Raw genomic sequence first — 24,155 nt, 5'->3', positions numbered from 1 at the left:
TCGGTTCCAGGTGGTGAGGTTTGTCAGCCTGTCCTGAATGGGGTCACGCTCCCCTTGAGGGACTCGGTGCACAGCTTGGGAGTACTCCTTGATTCGTCGCTCCAGCTAACATCTCAGGTGGATGCGACGGTCAGGAGTGCTTGTCATCAGCTTCGGCTGATACGCCAGCTGCGCCCCTACCTGGACCATCGGGACCTTGAAACTGTTGTACATGCTTTGGTAACCTCTCGATTGGATTTCTGCAATGCGCTCTACATGGGGCAACCCTTGTACCAAACCCAGAAGCTTCAACTGGTGCAGAATATCGCAGCCAGACTGGTCGCTGGTAGTTCCAGGATGGACCACATCACACCTATTTTAAAAGATCGCCACTGGCTACCCGTTCGCTTCCGAGCTCAATACAAGTATGTAATACTGAACCTAAAGAGGGAAGTAGCAGTGGAAACGATCTAGAGAACACTAAAGATCAAGAGAGTCAGGATAATAAAGAAATAGGCACATTGGAAACAAGTGGAAACTTATTAGGAACTTTTTAAGAAGGAATAATAAGAGACTTAAAGGAAGTACTTTTTAGATCTCCAATTCTTGATTTAATTAACTAATTCTCCAAAAGAAGCTCTCAGAAGACTGTAAGAAGGAATTGTGTTGAGTTGATAAGTAATTTTACTTTTCTAATAAAAAAATTTTTTTCTTCTACTTTTTTCCTTTGCTGGTCATTATTTGATTAGTAAGTATTATCTAAAATGGCGATAAAAATCATTTCTTGGAATGTTAAAGGAATTAATTCAAAATTTAAAAGAAGCCGTGTATTTCATGCATTGGAAAAACTTAAGGGAGATATAATCTGTATACAGGAAATTAAAATTAAAAAGAAGGAAGAACGACTTTTAAGAAACCCCAAGTTAGGGAGCTGTTTTTGTTCTTTATTAGATGGTAAGAGAAGAGGAATCACAATCTTTGTTAATAAAAAATTAGAATCAAAAGAGATTTTCAAGGATAATAATGGATCGTATGTAGCCGTAGAAGTTAAGTTAAAGGGTATGACAGCTTTGGTTGTCGGAGTTTATGGCCCAAGCGATAATAAAGATAACTTTTATGCAAGATTACATAAAGACCTGAAGCAAATTGACTATGAAAATGTCCTTATGCTGGGAGACTTTAATGCTGTGATTTGTCCAGAGGTTGATAGGAAATCAAATAGAAATAATATGATTAAGAAAAATCAAGGTAGATTACCTAAGTCTTTTTTTTGTCTTAAAGATGATTACGAGATGGAAGATATTTGGAGGTACAAATATCAAGAAAGTAAAAACTATACTTACTACTCAGAGGTACACGATTCGTGGTCTAGAATTGATCTTATGTTAGCGTCCAAAAAGATTCTTCCTTATATCCAAGCCATGGATATTGAACCAAACACTCTCTCTGACCACAATCTATTAAATATGAGACTTTTTGAAAAAAGAACAGAATATTTTTGGAAACTACCAAGGGATCTATTGAATGATGAGGTCGTTAATGAGAAGGTTAAGCAATCGCTGAAATTATATTTCAAAGAAAATAAGACGGAGAACATTAGAAGTAATATTTTATGGGATGCTAGCAAGGCGGTTATACGGGGTATTTTAATTCAATTAAATTCGGAAAAAAGGAAGAAAAATCTTAAAAGGATTATAGATCTAAAAGAAGCTTTAGAAGAGATTGAGAAACACTGGAAACTTAGTGGTGATAAAAATCTAAAAATTAAAGTTGAAGCAATTAAGCAAGATCTGAAAGTATTGGAAATTGAGGAGGTAAAGAAAAAGCTACTCTATGTGAGACAAAAATATTTTGAGAGTGGAGATAAAGCTGGGAAGTTATTAGCCTCTAAGTTAAGAAAATTGAGGGATAATAGAATTATAACGGAAATTAAGCATTCAGGTAAAACTTATACACATCAAGAGGACATTAAGAAATTGTTTAAGAACTATTATGAAGGAATTTATGGTAACTTTGAATTTGATCAGGGTAAAAGAGAGAATATTAAGGATTATATTAAGAAACAAAAAATGATGAAATTGAATGAATTTGAAAGGAATTACCTAGACTTAGAGATTACAGCAGAAGAAATCTCCTCTGTAATTAGGAGTATGAAAACTGATAAAGCCCCCGGACCTGATGGGTTATCAATGACCTACTATAAAAAGATGGAAGAGATCCTCGTCCCTTATTTAAAAGAGACCATAAATGATATCCATATAAATGGTATACCTGATTCTTGGAAAGATGCGACAATCACTTTAATTTCCAAAAGCGAGGTTAACAAATCTGAATTAGGTAATTATAGGCCAATCTCCCTAACTAACTCAGACTACAAAATTTATACCAAGGTGCTGGCGGAAAGACTCAAGAAAGTATTAGTCAATCACATCCACGAGGACCAATGTGGGTTCCTTCCTAAACATCAGATTAAAGATAATGTGAGGGTGGTAATAAATATTATAGATTATTTCGAGCGTCACAATGATAAAAAATTAGCATTATTATTAATAGACGAGGAAAAAGCTTTTGATAGGCTAAGTTGGCCTTTTTTACTTGAATTGTTGAATAATATAAATTTGGGGCCAAATATGTATATGTGGATCTCCTCAATATATCAGAAACAAAGAGCTCAACTCCTTGTGAATAATGAAAAAACAGAAGCTTTCAGTATTGAACGTGGCACTAGACAGGGATGTCCTTTGTCTCCTATTTTATTTATTATGGCTTTCGAAGTCCTGCTTAATATAATCAGAGAGGACTCTTTAATAAAGGGAGTAAAAATCAAAAATTTCACGTATAAAGTAAGGGCATTTGCGGACGACTTGATTTGCTTTTTGGAAGATCCGTTATATTGTGTTGAACACCTTAAAAAGACATTAGAGATCTTTGCAGGCTATTCAGGCTTAAAAATTAATCAGGCAAAAACCACATTTATAACCAAAAATCTTTCAGCTGAGGAGGACAGTGTGTTAACTAATTTATCAGGTTTTAAAGTGAGTAAAAAAGCAAAATATTTAGGAATATAACTGACTAATAGGAATATTGATCTGTTTCCTAATAATTATGGTAAACTTTGGAAGAATATTAAAAGTGATTTGATTACTTGGTCTAAGCTGCACCTTTCTCTTTCTGGTAGAATAGCTGCCATAAAAATGAATATTCTCCCAAGATTTATATATCTCTTTCTAAATCTCCCGATTATCTCAGCTGAAAACTTTTTTGCAACATGGCAGAAGGAACACTCTAAATTTTTGTGGGAAGGGAAACGCGCTAGAGTAAAATGGAAAATTTTGACAGATGATTGGGAAAGAGGGGGTTGTGCACTCCCAAATCTCAAACTATATTATTTTGCTGCATGTTTATGTTGGTTAGAGAATTGGATTTCCTTAACTAATGATAAAATGCTGAATTTAGAAAGCTGTGACTTGAGATATGGTTTACATGCTTATTTATGGTTTGGAAAAAGTAATGAAAACAGAGAGTTTGGACATCATTTTATTAGAAGGTCCCTGTTATGGGTATGGACCAGAATTAAAAAAATGTACTATGTTAAATTGCCTTATTGGGTATCTCCCCAAGAAGCTTTCTATAATAGGACCAAGGCTAATTCGACAGAATGGTTAAAATATGGAGATTTATTAGAAATGAATAATAAAAGGGTATTGGTCATGAAAACCAGGGAACAATTAAGTTGATTGGGATTCGAGATTGATTGGTATTTGTATTTCCAATTATGTAGTAGATTTAAAACTGACTCAGATAAAATGGGTTTTACTACTGTGGATAACATTGTTGAAGATAAAAAAGGGAAACATCTGTCAAAGTATTATAAATCTCTTAAAGAAAGGGACTTAGAGAATGAGATCATAAAACACTCAATGATAAGATGGGCTCAAGATGTGGGGAGCCCTATCAAATTGGAAAACTGGGAAAAATCCTGGAGGGTAACAAAAAAATTTACCGCCTGTCAAAATTATAAGGAGAATTATATGAAGATGCTATTCAGGTGGTATATGACTCCTACCAAGATTAATAAGATTTATAAAACAGGATGCGTTAAATGTTGGAAATGTGGGGTTAAAGAAGGCACTTTCTTTCATATATGGTGGGCTTGTTCAATATCTATAGAATACTGGAAAAATATTTATGAGAAAATGGTGGAGATATTATGTACCAATATCCCTTTGGATCCGTTATTATTTTTGCTTAATATGACCAATAAATTAGATAATGTGATAGAGAAGAAATACTCTAGGATAATCTTATATATGATTACATTAGCTAGATTATTATTTGCACAATGTTGGAAAAATCCACAATGTCCTAAAATAGAAGTTTGGTTATCTAAGTTGAGAGAAACAAGAAATCTTGATTTGTTAACAGCCGCTTTGCAGGATAAGGCGATGGAAAATGTGATAGAAGAATGGTATCATGTAGATCAATATTTGAATATATGTATATAATAAGTACTTTATAGGCATACACCAGCAATTTAAAAATTTTGCTTTTTTATTTATTAATGTTTTCCTCTTTTCGCAATTATTGGTGTTACTTTTTTTGAATCAAAATGATGTAGTCAATGGAGGGTTTTTCTTTTTATTAGTTTTGAGTGAACCTCTTGTGGAATATATGTAACCTGGTATTGGAAGGGAGATTTGGAAGTTGGTGGATAGTAAGATGAATAATTGGTATAATTATGTGTTATTTTTGACTTATGTTTGTATATATATCTTTTTGTACATATATGTATATTTGTCTTTTATATTTCAAATAAAGATTTAAAAAAAAAACAAAACAAAAAAACAACAACAAGGTGTTGGTTTTGACCTATAAAGCCCTAAATGGCTTGAGCCCAGGGTACTTGGAGGACCGTCTCTCCCCATATAATCCGCCCCGCACACTCAGAACATCTGGGACAAATTTGATGGAGGTCCCTAAATCCCACTTGGCGAGGACCTCACAGAGGGCTTTTACTATCGTCGCCCCCTCATTGTGGAATAAGCTCCCTGTAGAGCTCCGTTCCTCTGCATCTTTAGTTTCTTTCAAGAAACAATTAAAAACGCATCTATTCCAGCTGGCTTTTTCACTTTAGGTAATAGTGTTTTTTCTCTGCTCCTTGTTCTTTGTTTTTCGACCCCAGACTAGTGCAATATATTGTCCATTTCTTGCCCCTAGTGAATTGCGATTTTTATAGATTCCCGTTCATACCCCTTGTAATGATGTTTTTAAATTTATATTGTAATGTTTTTAACTGTATTTTATTATTCTTTGTCCTGTAAGCCGCCTTGATCATGCAATTGGAAAGGCGGGGTAAAAATAAAAACTATTATTATTATTATTAATTTATTTTCTTTTTGTCCATTTTCTTAATTGTCCAACTCTCACATCCATACATGGTAATGGGGAATACAATTGTTTGTACGATTCTGACTTTCATGCTTGGTTGTATGTCTTTGCTCTTTAGGACCTTTTCTAGTTCTTTTATGGCTGTCCTCCCCATTCTTAGTCTTTTTCTGATTTCTTGACTGCAGTCCCCATTCTGATTTATGATCCCAAGTATAAGAGTGCTGATGATACCATGGACAGCAAAAAGAACAAATAACTAGAAAAGACCCTAAAATGCAAAGACATACAACTCAGCACAAAAGTCAGAATCATACAAGTCATTGTATTCCCTATTACCATGTATGGATGTGAGAGCTGGACAGTCAAGAAAGAAGAGGAAAATTAGTTCATTTGAGATGTGGTGCAGCCAAAACAACAAACAAATGGGTCCTAGAGCAGATCAAGTCAGAAATATCACTAGAAACCAAGATGACAAGACTTAGGCTGTCATACTTTGGACACATGAGAAGGAATGAATCATTGGAAAAGGCAATAATATTAGGAAAGGTGGAGGGATGTAGAAAGAGAGGAAGGCCATATGCTAGGTGGATGGACTTTATTAAAGAGACCACAAATATGAGGGTGCAGGAGCTGGGCAGAGCAGTAGAGGACATGGAGACCCGGACATGTCTCATCCATAGGGTTGCTATGGGTCAAGATCGGCACAAAGGCAGTTAACAACTACAACACCAGTCGGATACAGGCCATTGCTCATAACATTGCATGAAAATTCATGTTATGGCTCAGGAAAAGATTATCTGATAGTTCTTTCAGTGCTCCTGGGATGAGCATTACATGTGCAATTGATGTTAGAATTCAAAAGGCAAAGAGAATACTCCAAGGAGCATTCCTGCATTCTTGCTCTCCCTACTTGCCATGCTGACTTTTGCTTAACTTTCAACTAAGCAACCTTCAGATCATTAATTGCTGACTACTAAATAGCTAATGAAGCATGCAGTTAGATGTGGTAATGATATAAACATGCCTTTGCTGCTCTAACTCTTAGGGAAGAGGGATAATGCCCAAATGACTAGAGGAGATTGCATGCTTTTGGGTCCCTTGGTAGCTCTCTTTGAAAAGTAGCTCAGACAACAGTGGTTAATTTCATTCAGCATTTGTATTTAAATTGCTCATTATATTTATTGTTGAAATGAAATCACTACAAAGTACTGTCCATTAACTCCTGATTAGACTCAAATGACTTTTCTTAATGGTGTGTGGTATGGCTCATGCTGTCTGCTGACTGGGTATCTCTGCAGTCTGCCTTATGTTGCTGAAGAGATCCTGGAAATGCTCTTTAGTCCAGTGGGGGAACAGATGTCACACCCAGCCAAACTTTAAAGGAACTATCCAAGGTGGTGAATATGTTTTAGATTCAGAACCTTGGATAACACTTGTAAAGTCAAGCCTAAAATGCAATGCAGATTCGCAACTCCACTGATGTCAGAGCCACCAACTTCCACTGCTCAGCCAAGAACATTGGAGATGGTGTACAACTGAGTAATATTTAGGCTTCTCATAGGCCTGTTAACATCTCAGAATGCACTTAACGGCTGAAGCGACAAGCTTCTTCCTTGATGTGCAAGCTTCCCCAAACATATATAGAGAGATTGTCCCATAGAAGTACTGTAACTCTTAAGGGTTATAATTATATGGAGAATTATTTTACATTTTATTTATTTAATCTTAATATGTATCACGCTTACATATTACTAGTATATCTTTGTGGCTCTTAAGTTGGCACTTATAAAACTTTTGTTTGGGCCAGTTTTCCTAAAACACAATGGAATATCACACCATAGGAACTGACTGGTCCACATTGTAGAACTGAATCTACCATTGCCTTGCTACTATGGCAGAAATGAAGTGGGTCATTGTGAGATCCTTCAGTGTCAGTTCATTTCTCCTCCTGGAAGTCAGGGCTCAGTAGCTTCTAGAGTCATCCCACCAGGACCTCAATGATCTTCACCCACCCCTCTGAGCCCCTATCCCTTAAATTTGGGGACATCCCAAATTGCTTGTTACACCCTCCAGGGACAAAATTAGCATCTTCATTTCACCCACTACTTAATTTAACCTGTAGATGCCTTTCCTGCAAAATCAGGAATAATTGGAGGGTTATTTCCACTTTTTTTCGGGGGGGGGGGGGGGGAGGCCCTACATCAGCCTCATAGATGCTGCTACACATGAAAATACTGCAAAATGCCATGCCATGCCCCCCAACAAGTGCAAGTTGTTATTTTCAAAGGTGTATGTGTATGTGTCAGGGTGGAAAGGGCCAGGGACCTCACAGGCTGCATTACAGCCACTGGGAGGCTCCACTTTGTCCACCCCTTTTGTAATGTGCATAGCATCTCTCCCTGCCCCCTTCCACGTGGGCAACCATGAAGGATTTACATTTCCTGTTTTTAGCATAGACTTGCACATCTTATATCTCACAACACTGAATACAACCAACAGATAGTACAGCCACAGATTGTGGTAGGGCAAGAAGATGATGAAAGAAGTAATGAGAAAACATACAGATGAAATACAATGTCATCTGGGTCTTATTAAATTCTATGAATGACACAGGGTGATTGTATTTTAAAAGTCTCATTTGAAGGTTATAGTTTTGTTTTTAATCACTAGAAGTATAATTTGGTTTACCAGTGCCAGGATACTTATGCCATCATTAACAAGTTTTCCCCACTTTTCACAAAGGCTACTATTAATAACATAATTATCATGCCTCCATCCATCATCCATTTATATCCTGTCCCCTGCCCCCCGCTAGAGAAAATTACAAATCACTGCCTGTAGTTCCTGCATTTTTTTCTCTTGACATCATTGTTTATGCTCGTTACCCAACAATATACGTGCATATACCTGTAACATATGACAATGTTCAAGCATCTGATAAGGTATCTATGAACATTTCTACCATAATAAATCTGTTTGTCTTTTGCAGTGAATACAACAAATAGTCTTCTAGCAAAGTAAAGCCTAACACAGCCATCTCTCTTGAAATCATAATATGGGAAGAACACCAACACCATCACTGTTACTGCACCTGTTCATAACAAATATGGCCCCATCAGTAGAGTGAAACCTGTTTCTATAACTTGTTGATTCAACCTCTGCCACTGGTTTGATATGCTCCTGGCTTTTCAGTGCAGTGAATGTGAGAATGGTGTTTTGCTAACACTACATACATAATTTTAGTACAGTTATAGACCAGCTTTTATACTTAGAAAACAAACAAATACAAATTGCCCAGATACATATTACAAGTCCAGGAAATGTCCAGCACATGTGCATAACTATGGCATGGTACAGACCACCCAAAAAGGGCAGCCTGCTGGCGCCTGTTTTTCTGCCAGAGGGAAGCCTCAGCCGCCAAATGGCGAGGCTTCCCACCAGTGGAAAAAGAACTCGCAAAAAGCGGGTTCTTTTGAAGCCGTGGCGGCAGCGTAACGAGTGCGCCACTGGCGCACTCATTACATAAGTGCCGTTCAGATGCTGCGCATCACTTACGTAACAATGGCGGCGCCCATGAAAACAGGGCGCTGCCATTGTTACACCCTTGTAACGTGCAAGGGTTGCGGGGTGTGTGGGAGCTCTGCCCCACAGGCAACCCTTGCACGTGACAAAGGCACCTGAAAGGCCGGTATGTACCAGGCCCACAACAGAAATATTGGTGTATTCCATAATAAACCTAGTGGAGCCTGCTACTACTGATCAAATTACTAAGCAGGTTTAATCAGCTGGCTATTATTGGAATATACAAAACATTTTTTTTTCATTAACAAAATCTGAATGAAGTACAATAAAAATTATTGGATTTGCCCAGAAAAGCTGCTAAAACTGAGCAATTTGTAAAGGATGAATGTCCTTGTAGCACAGGCAGTAGAGAAGCACATGGCCAACTCTTGCAACGGACCTGATAGACTATGACACATATGTTGGGAGACCATGTGAATATATCCCTTTTAGGCAGATGGCACAGTGTTGAAGTCAAGGTAAAGGTTCTATGGTACTTAGCGTAAAGATACCAGCATGACATTTTAGGAGGCAACTCATAAGAATGAATTATGTATGAAACTGATGACAGGATCTGAATCACAACAAGTTAGTAGTGCTACTTGTATCAGTGGGAGAGATTGAAGCTCATGGATTTCCCATGTTGAATCAATAGTGGGATTGAGAGGTCATTAACTTTGGCTGGATGGCCCTCTCCCCCTCCCTTTATTTTTTATACTTATTTGGAAACCTAAAGCATTCATAAACCTTAGTCTTAGCATGCTTCTTCAGCTGTTCATGGAGTTTAATGGGCCACACCCATAGGATTACTGTCTAAAACAGAGATTCCCAAACTCTGGGTGGAAATCACTGTTCTAAAGTATAATTCCACCTTTCTTATTAAACATTATGTAATTGTTATTTCTAAGCAGACAGCAGCTGTTTTATTTGTATTAAATACACTGCAGTGTGTCTTTAATGTTCTACCATTACTAGACTAACCAACTGACCATCTCATCAAACAAGCATAGCTTTTGTGTAGCTTTTGTTGCTATGAGATAAGTGTGTGCTCTTACTTGAAGCTGGAATTTTGCAGCTAGTTTCTGGTACTGAGGAGTTGTAGGGTCACTCAGTTCGGGGGTGTATTCCTGGTTGGTGAGGGTGACACTGAATTCCACCATCTGTTCCACAGGATGTTCAGAAACTATGTTTGGAACCTCTGGCTTTATCTCCTGAGAGAATAGGAGGAAAAAAAGTTTGCATCCCATTAAATAAAAGGCTAATATCCCACATGCAAGTAAATTAATTCTCCAAGTGTCAGTTTTTATTGAGACTCCTAAATTCCTGCTCATCCTAGCTGGGGAAGAGGATCATGAATCACTAATCAGATATCCCAGATTTCTGATAGTGCAGTAACAACATCAGTTGAGCATCTAGAAACAGAATGTAGGCATCCAAAGAAAATGGGAGGGCAAAGTAACTCAGGGAATGCGAACACGGCCAATAGAGGAGTTTGAGGTGTAAAGAATGTTCATTGTTTCACTGTCACAAATGCTAGAAATATGGGAACTAAAGAAACAATTACACTGGGGCAACATAATTCTGTTTTGGTGGAGAAGTTCATTTTGATCCAGAGCTATACTTCCTGGATATAAATGGGACTCCCTTTCTTGAGAATGCTTTGCTCTCTCGTCTTCCTTCTTACACAGGGATGAGGCTGTCCCTGAAGAGATTTGTTAAGATATTCTGCTCCACCATAATTTGCCCCATATAGAAGGGGGGAAATCCTAATTCCTGAGTGAACCATCAGAATATGCAGCTATTTCTCAAGTATCAGAAAATCGGGTTTGGGGCCACACAGGGCCTAGAGGCTATATGCTTTCCACTCTTCCAATCTCATTAGGTAAGGCTACCCGATTTGGGTCATATGAACAATCTTTCCATAAACCATCACCTCAAATTATCTCCAGCTTTGTCAATATAAAGGCTGGCTAATCTATTTCCCAATGAGAATGGACCTTGACAGCTTTCCTCAATATGGAGTGTTTACAGTGGAGTAACGTATTTTCAAACTAGAAAATCACATGTTGCTGTTTTCCTGCTCCCAGCAAACCTATGGACTCACCTAGGAAAAAAGGCAATACCCCCTTTGACAGTTTGCAGAATTTTTCAGCTCAATACATCTCAAGGCAACATGCAGATTATGTGACTTTAGCTCCAGTCCCCACACCACTGTCCTTCCCCCCATGATTTTGGTAACATGTTGTGTGATGAAGAAGGCTGGAGATTTTTGAAAACCTGCAAATATCCCCCCCCCCTTTTTTTTTTGTTGGTCTAATAAGTCATTAGGTGATCTGAAGGCAACAAAAGACAACAAAAATATTACCACATTATGTATTTTGGGAATTTGTCTTAAGGCCAGTGTGGCTAGAGATCTGTTATCTTTCCCACAAACCCCCCTCAAGTAATTGTATGGATCACATGTACAGTATGGCTGGTCATGAACTGTGGTCCTCCAGATGTTTTGGACTGAAACTCCCACAATCTCTTAGCATTGTGTTGGAAGCTAAAAGCCAAATCTTCTGGAGGACCATCCATGGATTAAAATATATTTTAGAGGATCAGTTTACAGTGCGAGTTGAGCCTCTAAAACATACAGTATTTTAGTCTTCAGTGGTGTAAAAACAGCATCGAAATGATCTTGATAGGAGTCTCGCATTCTACACCAGGGGTAGGTAAACTGTGGCCCATGAGCTGCACGCAACCCCAGGACTGCCCCCCAAGCCCTCTGACAGCTTCCAAAACTTCTACACCCACAAATTCTTGCAGGTGAACCCTCTCCCCGCAAAAAGGATGTCATATTGAGAAGGGAGCAAGCTTGTTTTCTGCTGCTCCAGAGAACAGGACCTGGAGCAATGGATGCAAGCTACAGGAAAAGAGATTCCACCTCAACATTAGGAGGAACTTCCTGACAGTAATGGTTGTTTGAGAGTGGAATACACTCCCTCAGAGTGTAGTGGAGTCTGCTTCCTTAGAAGTCTTTAAACAGAGGCTGGATTGCCATCTGTTGGGGGTGCTTTGATTGAGATTTCTTGCATGGCAGGGGGTTGGACTGGATGGCCCTTGGGGTCTCTTTCAACTCTACGATTCTATGATTCTAAGTATCAATCATTAATCCTGGAAGCGTAGATTTATTAAAAACAAACCTTCAAAAACTTGCCAACACACTTGGAAATCAGAAATACAAGTGGCTTCTGCTTCTGACTTTTGGCTAATTGTTAGTCAAAAATGTGATAGTGTAGACTTCTGTTGTGATAAATATTGGCCCCTCTCACTGTTGCCCATCCTTGGTCTACCCATTTCTTCCTTAATCTTTCTCCTTCTCGTACATGTTATACTCAATAAATATGAGTATTAGACTTTGATGCATATAGCAGGAAAGCTGTCTGTTGCCAGAATCCATATGAACTGTTAAAAAAGCATACCGGACAGATAGGGCTGCTGGTGGTCTGGACCCTTGTCCATCTTTGGAAAAAAAAAGCCAAGCCTTATGTTAAAGTGCTAACTGGATATTCTTTCCAACTCCTTCCCTATTGATGACAAGGAAATAGTTTCATTATTGACAGCAATCGATCCTTAACTGTCTTGTTTCCCTCCACTAAATGGAAATCTGTGAAACTGGCTCAGACTGGTACACCTCCCATTGTGAGGGACTGTGCAGCATCCAGAGAGGTTGAGAAATCCATCTAGATTTGAAAGAGGGTATATATTTATACTTAATTGGCTTTTGTCTTGTGCATGCAGCCCATTGTTCTGTACTGGCCAGACCATCTAAAAGTCTTTGCCAGTGCCTGAAAGGGTTGTTCACCTCTGCACATGCTTTTTGTTTTTGTTTTAATCTTCCATAGAACAGCGCTGAGGTCATGTTTTGCTCCACTTAAAGGTGTTCCCTTTAACAGCCTTCAGGTTAGGTTAAATACAGAGACAGAGAGTCTCTCTCTGAGACTTGCCTCTGCTGTTCCAATCTCCAGTTACCTTCTTCACATTGGAGGGTGAGAAAATCTATGTGTAATCCCTTAAACTTAGCTACACCTCTCTAGCCCACTTAGGTTCATCAGTAGAGTTTTGGCTTCTATGCTGCTGAACTCTTCTTTTACTTTGAGAAAAGTATCGAGTACAGACTTTTGTTGGTTTCTGCTGCTATCTTTTTCTGTCTTTTTAATTTTAAAGAAATAATTGGTTTTGTTGTAAAATCAGCTTGTCCTTCTACCTCATTCTCACTTGGTTACACTTTTAAAACTTTCAGCCTGTAAGGTCTTGCAGAGAGTTAGTGCCTGGAAGAACTCCCCCCCCCTCAACAAACCAGTAAAACCAGTACACTGCTCTTAATACTTTCCTTAGAAAACCTTAGAAATATTATCCCCAATACTTCTAAAACAACACATGAATTCCTATTGCGTAATGGAAATAGATTATGGGACTTAAAGAGGTGATTAACAGATGTGAACAGAATCTTTGCTTTACAGACACCTCAAAGTGCCATTTATTTTCCATAAGCCTGGGCAGGAAACATCATTCACAATTAGCTCAGTGGAAAGACACTAATAAAACATTTACATCATAACTGAAGTGGATGTAAAGAAAGCCTAATGGCATTGAATGAAAGCACTCTGCAAGTTACTGAGTCAGAAAACCAGGAGCAATTGCCTAGCTAGATGGAATGTAAAAATACTTCCTCACCTTCACAGGAATCTTGGTGTCATTGACGATTTCATTCACCAGGGTGCCTGTAGGGGCTGCTGGGTACAAAGGTAGAGAGGGATGAAGAAGATGGAGTTTAATTTTGTGAGTATGCATGCGCCCAGTATCAACAGCATAACAAAATAACAAAACCGAAGAATTTCTGTCTGAAACAATGAAGATTTTCAGACCAGCACTTAAGCACTGGTAAAATGCTGCTAAATCGTTTAGGAAGCACACATGTGTGAAAGCCTGATGTGTTTCCTAAATGTCAGGGGATCATCGGCTCCCCTCCAGCATCCCTAAATCATTCAGGGAGAGGCAAATTCCTATGAATGCAAAGTTTCTGTTCATAAGAATTTGCCTCTACCTGAACGATGCAGGGATGCTGGTGGGGAGCCGATGATCCCCTCATGGTTAGGAAGCAAGTCAGGCTTTCACACACATGCGCTTCCTAAACGATTTAGCAGCATTTTACAAGCGCTTAAGTGCTGGTCTGTAAATCTTCAATGAAAACAAAATAATAAACCCAGATTTTGTTTTCTGTATAATAATAATAATAATAATGCTACAAAGGCACAATTTGGGTGTCCAATCACATACACACTTATTGTTGAGTAAGCCCTCTTGAATTCACTTGGAGTTAGTTCTGAGTAAATGTGCACATTGCTAAGGACCAAAACTAGACATAGGAGTTTATCACACGGAGACAAATTGCTTAAATCCCATGCAGAAACAGGGTTCAAAAGTCTGTAAAAAATCTGCAAACGCGGGTTGTTTTTCAGATGTGTTTGTGTAAAGAAGAAATAACATGACATTAACCTGAACAGAAAGTCGCCAAAGCCCACTCCTTTTTACTTTCCGAAGTTTGGTTTATTTTTCTGTCATTTCTCTTTCATCCAAATGTCGTCTGAAAAATAACCTGCATTTGCAGGTTTTTCCTACTTTCTGTTCTGATTAACCCTGAATGTCATATGCAAAAGCAGGTTGTTTTGACTTTAAATCTAGTTTCTGCCTCCATGTGATAAACTCCATGGTGTCATTCATACAATTAACAATTGGTGATTTGAAAAAAATAAAATAAACAGCGGATACTGGGGCCGCAATTTTAGGGAGGGAGGAGATAGACACTGCAGGTTTGTTTGCATCTGAAGTTAAAATTTCATCTGTAAAAAATGGAAACCCGTCGTCCACTGCATACAGTCATGATCTGGAAAAGTTCCCTCTTTGAAATACAACTCCCACAATCCTTCAGAAAGCAAGACTATTGGATTTTTTTTTTAAAAAAAAGCTTTTTAAAAGCATAAGAAAATATGAGCTATATGTGATTCAGGCTGGGACAACAACAGAGAGCACAGCGGTAATGCTCCCTTCCTTCCTCTGGCCCTGATCCAAACAAGAACCCACACTGAACCTGCTATTTACATTACATTAATACTTTTCTATCTACTTTGGCCCTGCAATGCCATTCCTTTACATACAGTCTTTGCTTGTGGGTGAAAGAATTTTACAGTATCATACAGAATGAATGCATGTTTTCATGTGGTAAGAGTATCATACTTCAAAACGGAATGTTGCCCATTTCTTGTCTGCTCATTTCTGTTATTATACTTTAGCTGCTCTCTGGAAATGTGTTTAACAACTCGTTAACTCATTTTGGCCTACATCCTGTTGTTCGTCTTGAATCCATGAGATTTAGCTGCATGTTGGATCACCATTCAATGACTGAATTAGTCTATTCTAGCTAGGACAAATAAACAGGATGACATCCATCATTTTGTTATGTTTCAGAATTCTGAACAGAGCATGGAAATTAACCTCTTGCTCCATCAATTTTTGAAATTTTCAGTTAAAATTAAATGGACTTAAAATTACTAAAAGCTCCACCACCAGTGTTAACTCACAGTAATGAAAATCATTAATCATCCCTGAAAAATAATCCTGTTGCCATGTAACAATTAAAATTTGTTACATGCCAACAAATCTAACTATGTAACATTTGGTTACCTTTAATTTTTTTACAATTTAATTTTTTAAAATGAATTGTTACATAGCAACAGGAATATTTTTCAGGAACGATTAATGGTTCTCATTACTGTGAGATGATACTGGTAATTTTTTAAAAGTGCATTTAATTTAACAACTTAGCAAATTAATCAAGAAATTCATTTTATAAACTTTTCTTAACTGTTTGATCTGAACAAATCAACTTATTTTGATGAATTAGCATTACTGCCTTAACACTAACATTTCTAAGCTTTGTTCTGAATACTATATAGTGATGACAACAAGATCACATTCTTCAGTGTTAAGAGGAGTAGCTAGGTAAGCAAAGTACAACTGCTTCTCTAAGCTATTTTTGCAGTTCTTAAATCCCTCTGTACTGCCTATACTGCCCATTTTCTGAAAAAAAGAGTGTATTATCTTTCCTGGAAGTCTCAAGGAGTAGCAATTCACTTTTTAAATAGGTTGCACATCCCCCCTGCCCGTTTCTGTCATTGAGCCCTCTGAGGAATCAGAAGTGTACTGAATGATCAAGAACTTACAGTGGCATGACTGTGTGTGTGTGTGTGTGTGTGTGTGTGGTGTGGTATGGTGTTTCAGACCGCACCGGATACTCGAGAGGAGGGGGTGACACCTGTTTGGGCCCTCCTCCTCCTTCAGTGTGTATGTGTGCACACCTGGTACCTGCTGCTCTGGCATGCTTTGTGAGGAGGAAGGCTAAGCAGAAGATGTAGAGAGGCAGCATGTGCCCTTTCTGTTTCATCCCACTGTGTCACTTGCCTCTTGAGGAACCCAGAGAGAGGAGCAGGAGGGGCAAATGTGTGTCCTTCTAGGCTGCTCCATCACTAAGCTTTCTCTCTGGCAATGGTGGAGCAGGAGGGGTGAACGTGCCCCTGCTGTTCCCTCCCACTGCATCACTTGCCCAGCCACCTTATGTGTATGTTTTCAGTGGTTTCAACAGCTATGATGTCACCCAATGTGGAGGACTGCTGGCAGAGGGGGTGGCCCACCCTATCTCCTACTGTTAACTTGCTCACCTGTACTCCCTCCCCAGGTGGGGAGTTTAGCAGGAGGGAATGGGGCAGGCAACCCACCACCACCACTGACAGCCCACCACATCAGTTGATACCCTAGCTGGTGACACCACTGAGAACATACACACAAAATTTCGGGCAGTTATTGTAGATTAATAACCCTCCCAGGAATAACAAAAGCTGCCTTCATTCTACACTATGTATGTATGCTTGCTTGGGAGTACGCTATACTGAACACATGGAGGACAGTTCTAAGTAGACATTTGTGTTTGTAAAAGTTTTCATATTTAAGAACGAGTGAATGATAACAGACAGGAGACATAATTTGCCCTCCCCTGACTGTACCCTACACCTGATTCTCCACCATTTCAACCTTGGTAGATAAACATATTTTCACATTTTCTTTTGAGAGTATTATGTCTGTAAATACTATGTCTTCCGACATGTCTCTGAAGCTGTTATTTTTAAAGTAGTGTAGTAAAGGGAGAGATATGATAGGGGATCTTGTACAGGTGTTTCTCCGTATCCATGGATTCTTTATCCATGGATTCAACTATCCACAACTTTAATACACACACACACACACACACACACACACATCTAAAGCAAACCTTGATTTTGCTATTTTATATAAGGGACACAATTTTATTGTGCCATTGTATTTAATGAGACTTTAGCATCCACAAATGTTGGTATCCACAGGGGGTCCTGGAACCAAACCCCAGCAGATACTAAGGGCACACTGTAGGCATATTTGCATTCACCTAATAGAATGTGTGTGTGTGTGTGTGTGTACTGTATATGCTTGATATATCAAGTGTGGGGTGTTTTTTATTATTATTTTATAATATTTATTTTATTTATTTTATTTTATTATTTATTTTTATTATATTGCTGCTGTTTTCATTGTAGTCAAATTGCTTCCTGTTTCAGTTGGTTGTTGCTGTTATTTTAATGCAATGCATTAAATGTCATTGTTTTGTAAAAAAAAAAAAGTACCTTACAAATTAAGAAAGATGAATAACGTTCTGCTTGTCAATGTTGAGCACCCCCCATTAAAAACAATTCTGGGGTTCCTGTCCTGAGGCACACAATTACTGTAGCCTCAGACACCTCACAACTGGCTACCCCAGTTTTAAGGGAAAGAAGCACAACACATGTTTAATTTTACCTGTAGCAAGGGAAGGCGATTCTTCAGGTTTTTTGCCACTGGTTTTCTCTGTAGAAATTTCCTCTTTTCTATCAAGAAAGAAATAAGGAACACTGTAAATTGTGCCAGGAACATGAAAAGATCAGGGATTAATTTTTCTCTAACTTAAACATATGGCCCAAGATATATTGCTTTCAATATAAAATTAATCTTCTGATAAAACCACCCACAATGAAATTTGGGGAATTTAAACTGCTTAGGTGTGTGTCTATCGAGATTTAGATCTATAAAATTTGCCTAAGAAATCAAATAAATATTTCACATTTTTATATGACATTGTTTCCAAAACCAAGCCACCACTTTTTGTTCCTTTCAGAAGCCAACAAGAAAACGTACAGGTTTGAATTCTAAAATCCAAAATATTGCAAAAATGTCCACATGAGTGGCTTGAGTTTGTAGAGAGATTTGTAGCACTTTGAGACTAACTGAAAAGAAGAAGTTGGCAGAATGAACTTTTGTAGACTTCAGTCTACTTCCTCAGAATGAGTGGCTTGAGATAGTGACATTTTTGCTTCCTGATGATTCAGTGTACATAATTTTTGTTTCATGAACAAAAGTATTAAAAACATTGTGTATAACCTTTCCTTCAGGCTATATGTAAAAGGTGTAGATGAAACAGAAATGAATTTTAAGTTTAGACTTGGGTCCCATCTCCAAGATATCTCATTATGTATATGAAAATATTCCGAAATTTGAAAAACTGCAAAACCCAAAATTCTTCTGAGTCGAAGCATTTTGGATAAGGGAGACTTAATCTGTATTGCCATTATTGGTGTTTAATAATGTGTACATATATTATTATTTGAGAGTTTCATAAATAAAACAGATTGGTCCCTTTATCCAGGGGTCTCCTGTCTAAATTCAGCATTGGAGAAGCCAACGAAAAGAGGGCAGAGAAAGAAAGGGACAATAAGGATTAAATGTGAGCAAATACTGTTAAATGGACTCAAGCTAGGCTATGGCTGGGGAGCAACATTTAGGGGTTCAGCCAAATATCTTATGAAACAGGAAAGGGGTTTTGCTTTTGTTTTTTAAGAAGGGATCTGAAGGATGAAAGAGTTTTAAGTGGCAGAGCTATATACATATCCAAGGAAAGAATTCAGTCCTAGGGGCAATAAAGAAACATGGGCAACTCCCCCACTATACGTCTGACACTTTAAGCAGCTGAGGATGGCAGAAGTGAAAGGTAAGACACAGGAATATAGTGAGAAATAAGGGCAGAAAGATCAGGTGAGGCAAAGCTGTAAAGACTTATAGAAACGTGGTAGATTCACATACATAATACACCTCACTTAATTCTCAGCTGTATTGGTAATGAAATCTTGGAATAGTTATTTTTAGAAAATGTACAAGGTAGTTTCTATTTTTTACATCTGGGTTAGGAAGCTATGGGCCTTGGTCTAATTTCATGCAGGTGAGGGGAAAAACCCACGTACATGCAGTCAGAAGTAGGAAATTTGACATTAACAATGGCCTTCAGCTTATATATTTCAGTTCATTTGTTAAATTTTCAGCCTGTTTAAATCTGAAAGCGATCATTCATTCAGTGTAGAAATGCAAAGGGCTGAATACTCTACTAAATGCTCACTCCACAAAGCTCTGTGTCTAATGGTGGAAAGATGGAGCAGGGACAAGAATGAGTATTATGGACAGTTTTTGCAGTCTAGATAGAATTGTGTAATGACCAAGTACTTATGGGTTTCAGATCTAGGGGCATTTTGGCACTCTTCTTAACCAAAACTGAAAAGGTACAAGATTCATATGTCACAGTATGTCACAATGGAAAAACTTTAATAAATCCTCACATACCTCTTACATTTTGCTAATGAAAGGCAGCAGTAGCAACTGGTGAGTACTCTATTTTTGGTTTACTTACCTATCCTGGAAGGTTCTGTGTTTTACTCGCTGCAAAAATATACAGAGAGGCAAATGATCATCCCAAAGTTAATTCAGCCACAAAATGAAAAACATTCTTTCTTTCACCTACAATTATTATTACATGATAATAATATTCTACTATTTTATTATGTTGTTATGATGATGAGGTATTATTATTATTACTTTGGTAGTAAAACATTTATTATATAATAGCTCTCTTGTCTACTTTTATTGTTACATTTTTCCTTCTCAGTGAACCTTTTAATGACTTCTGATATATCTGGTCTTTTAAAAATGAAGTTTGCTACATGTTAGAAAATGAATTCTTCAGGCCTTACCCGTTGAATTATTTCTAGATGCTCCTGAGAATTACTGAAATTTTTCCCAATATCGAATATACAAAATGTTTCCCGCTGACAGGCAGTGACCCAATTCTGATATTCTGTTGCATCTGGAATCCGATCCAGAAAAATTCGGAAAGCTTCCCATACGGCTTCTTGGCAAACTAAGGCAAAAGAAAAAACAAACAAACCCATATGCATTTTACTGAACAGAGTTCTTTAGTCTTAGTTTCATAATAAATTTTATGAAGATTTCCAAAGCAATTATGGCATCTCAATAAGTGATTCATTCTGTTTTGTGTGTATTAGTTTTGTTGGGCCACATGAAGCTCTGTGTCCCACAAAGGGGCTTTTCATCTCTTCTATTCCATGCAGTCAAATCACTATCTGACAGATAGCCAATGGCCTCCTAGTATCACCTATTTTGTGAAGGAGAAGGAGAATCAGGGGCCTTCCTTTATCTCAGAACTGTTCAGCAACTGGAAATCTAGGCTGAGGGATCCATATCCACTCTTTTCATTTCAGAAATAAATGTGCAGTGTGATCATAAACACAAAGTATGATTTTTGATTTTATTTCACTTTGAAAATGTATGCCATATATTTACCATATGATGGCTGGCATCTGTAGTCAGTTAAGATGTCCTAAATTAGATTTAGGATATCATACAGTATGTGTTTCATATTGTCATTTGCTGAAACCCACCTTAAAAGCCAGTCAGCCATCCTGAGTAATTGAGGTCTGTGCTGCCACTGAGTGAGATATTGCAGAAGAACATGACCAGCCCCATCTAGCATCACTCACTGGTGAGAGGAGGCTGGTCAGGTCATCCTGCAATATCCCACTCAGCAGCAGCAGTACAGACCTCCAATAATAATAATAATAATAATAATAATAATAATAAGTTTTATTTATAGACCGCTATTCCGCGATGATCATAGCGGTGTACAGTAAAAATTGTAATACAATACAAAATACAAGGTGACAGTTAAAGCAGGGAGAAGTCTCGTCCTTCAGGCAGTCCCTGATGTTGCTGGGTCTGCCTGATCGCTCCCTCTGAGGCCAAGATGACAGTTAAGGAGGGAGGGGCCTCTTCCTTCAGGCAGTCCCTGATGTTGCTGGGTCTGCCTGGTCGCTCCCTCTGAGGGAGCTCTGAGGGAGCTATTCATTGCTCTGAATAGCTGACTAGCTTTTAACATTGGTTTCAGAGGCTGGCTGACAAGTTAAAAGCATAGCTAAGACATTATGATTAGATGCTTGATGCAGGATCCTGGCCCATATTGTTTTCACAGTTGATCTCAAAGTATCTTACAGCAAATAAACATTGTGCAATACCTACAAACCTAAGAACCATCCTGTTGGGTAAAACCAAAAGCCCTATCTAGTGCAACATTCTGCTCCCATGATTATCAAGTAATGCCCATGGATTTGATGGCATCAGACTTCTTCCTGAACAACTGGTGTTCAGCATCATATTTCCCATGATAGTGAAGATAATTCATATCTATCATGATTTGTAGCCACTGTTAGCCTTAGCCTCCATTTACCTGTCTAATCCCTCTTCTAATCCATCTAAATTGGCAGCCATCACTACATCCTGAAGCATTAAATCCTGCAGTTTAAAGATGCACTGCCATTCACTAGATGACACAGGTTCTAGTGTATTCAAAATACAATTTAAAAAGTAAATTTAAAGAAACAAAAATCAAGTAGCAGAATATATCTATATTTGGAGGAACAGGACTAAAATAACAAAACCAAAAGAAAAAAAAAATAAAAGCCTTTAGGAATAGCTATAACTTTGAGAAGACGTGTAAAAATACATGGAAAATATTTGCCCTTGAAGTGTGCAGGTCACAAGCCATTCAATATAACTTAATCTCTATGAGATATGTTTAGGAGTGAAAGCCTAAAAGAGAGATTCCGAGAAAGTCTCCTCCTTCCATAGGGCTTATAGGAGATGTGGGGAACTTTGTTTTGGGGGGAAACTGTTTTGAGTTGTTTTGGACTACATCTGTCAGAATCCTGGCAATGCTGGTTGGGTTTTTGGGGTATTGAAGTCCAAAATAGTTGGAAAGCTTCCCAATTCAACTTATAGTAAAGGAAATGTGCCTAGAAGTGTAGTCTCTCTTTCTCCTTTATTATGATTGCTTGAAAATGCAACTCTACTTTGTTAGCCATTTCTTTTAAAATATTGTTTCTTGGAATGACACTCCAGCTCAGCAGGTAGAAGTCATGGAACACAGTATTTTTCATGATAAATAAAAAAAAGAACAAGGCCATGTTTGTCATCTCTGAATTAGCTGGTTATTATTTTCAAGCCTTGGAAATCATGTCCTGCTATTATCTTCAGGTCAACCTATGGTGAAAGGCACTGGACCAGAGATTGCTGGCATCCTTTGCTAACAGTAACTAGTACATAAAGTCTACTGTAAGGGAAATGAATAAGAGAAGATACATGGTGAAAAGAAAAAGACCTATGGCTGTAAGTTTATCCACAGAAAGACAGTGGCAAAGAGATGTCATAGATAGAGCATTTCCTCGCATGGAAATGCAGTCATGGGAAATGCTTTACCTATTATATTCTACCTAACACGCTGCTTTTAGGTACAGGCTTTCTAACAATAATTACGGTGCTGATTATAAAACTAATTCACATCTTACTCAAAACATGCCTTATTTTCCTACGATTGTAAATGGTGTATTTGTTCAGATCAGGAAATCCAAAATATTTAAATAGTCAGAGATTTGTATAAACAAGACTGCTATTTGCAAAGAGCTGCACTGTTCAGGTAGGGCAAAATGATTACAAAAAGCACATAAAGAGATGTGGGCTGTACACAGATATATCTCCCTGTCCACGATATCTGGAGACAATTTTGTAAATGCATCTTGAGTACATACACTCATTCAGTTTTTGTATTTTGATGAAATCATGTTTTCAGGATATCAGACTGTACTCTATAAAAGCTGGAATTGGTTGCTAACATAAATAACATAATATACCAGTTCTAGTGAAATAAATGGGTGTAATCCTGTTTGGTCTACACTGGGAATAAAACTTACACACTTAGTGAAAGTAAAATCTCACACTCACTGCCCAAATCATATTTGGAATTATTTTAAAATAATTTTTAAAACTACATTGAATTGTCAGTACCTATCTACAAATCCCCATGGGTGCCCATACAACCCTTTAATAATGCAAAGCCACTCACTCCAATAAAGGAAGCAGCCACTATTTCAAGATGTTTGTTGATATTCTACACTATTTCAAGGTATTTGTTTTTATGTAGGCATTCTACACCAGTTACTTATCTAATGTGTTCTGGCCAGATCTTCCCAAACTCCACACTAACAGCCTGCAGCTGGATTGAGTGAGTGAGGCAATGACAATTAGACTCAGGACCTTGCTTACTGACAGGAGGGGGTGGATATGCCATCCTCCTCACACCATGATTACCAACTGAACGACTCCCTAATTCGGGTCAGGAAAACCCAGCTTAAGTGTGAACGATCCCAATTTAAAGCAGTTTGGAGCCCAGTTTAAAATGTAGCGTGAACTGGGCCTTGGCTTCTAAGATTAGAATAATAGAATCATCGATTCCTAGAGTTTGACGATGCCTGAAGGGCCATCGAATCCAACCCCCTGCCATGCAGGAATACATAATTAAAGCACCCCCAACAGATGGCCATCCAGCCTCTGTTTATAAACCCCCAAAGAGGAAAACTCCACCACACTTCGAGGGAATGTGCTCCAGTGTTGAACAGCTCTTATTGTCAAGAGGTTCTTCCTAATGTTGAGGTGGAATTTCTTTTCCTGTAGCTTGCATCCCTTGCTCGGTGTCCTAGTCAGCAGAAAACAAGCTTGCTCCATCTTCAGTATGACATCCCTTTAAATATTTAAACAGGACTATCATATCACCTCATAACCTTATCTCTCTGGGCAAAACATACCCAGATCCCTCCTCTGGACATGTTCCAGCTTGTCAACATTCTTTTTGAATTGTGGACCCAGAATTGGACACAGTGTTCAGGTGA

At 38.1% G+C, this 24,155-nt stretch overlaps 1 protein-coding gene across 7 annotated transcripts in view; it reads right to left on the bottom strand.

The window, feature by feature from the left end:
* Window positions 1–24,155, bottom strand: part of IMPG1 (interphotoreceptor matrix proteoglycan 1) — a 131,600-nt gene that overhangs the window by 66,644 nt on the left and 40,801 nt on the right. For 5 of the 7 annotated variants that reach the window (XM_089530885.1, XM_089530886.1, XM_089530890.1 and 2 more), the window contains 5 exons: window positions 20,112–20,278; window positions 19,772–19,800; window positions 17,857–17,924; window positions 13,648–13,706; window positions 9,984–10,139 (listed from right to left, as the gene is read on the bottom strand). In XM_089530885.1, the coding sequence (XP_089387011.1) occupies window positions 9,984–10,139; window positions 13,648–13,706; window positions 17,857–17,924; window positions 19,772–19,800; window positions 20,112–20,278 (479 nt within the window). The remainder of the gene's footprint in view (window positions 1–9,983; window positions 10,140–13,647; window positions 13,707–17,856; window positions 17,925–19,771; window positions 19,801–20,111; window positions 20,279–24,155) is intronic. The other 2 variants (XM_089530887.1, XM_089530888.1) reach the window with 1 other exon arrangement.

Source organism: Sceloporus occidentalis, unplaced genomic scaffold, assembly GCF_023333645.1.
Source record: "Sceloporus occidentalis isolate IW3139 unplaced genomic scaffold, rSceOcc1.0.p SCAF_6, whole genome shotgun sequence".
Taxonomy (NCBI): Eukaryota; Metazoa; Chordata; class Lepidosauria; order Squamata; family Phrynosomatidae; genus Sceloporus; species Sceloporus occidentalis.
This window is presented reverse-complemented; position numbering and strand designations above follow the sequence as displayed.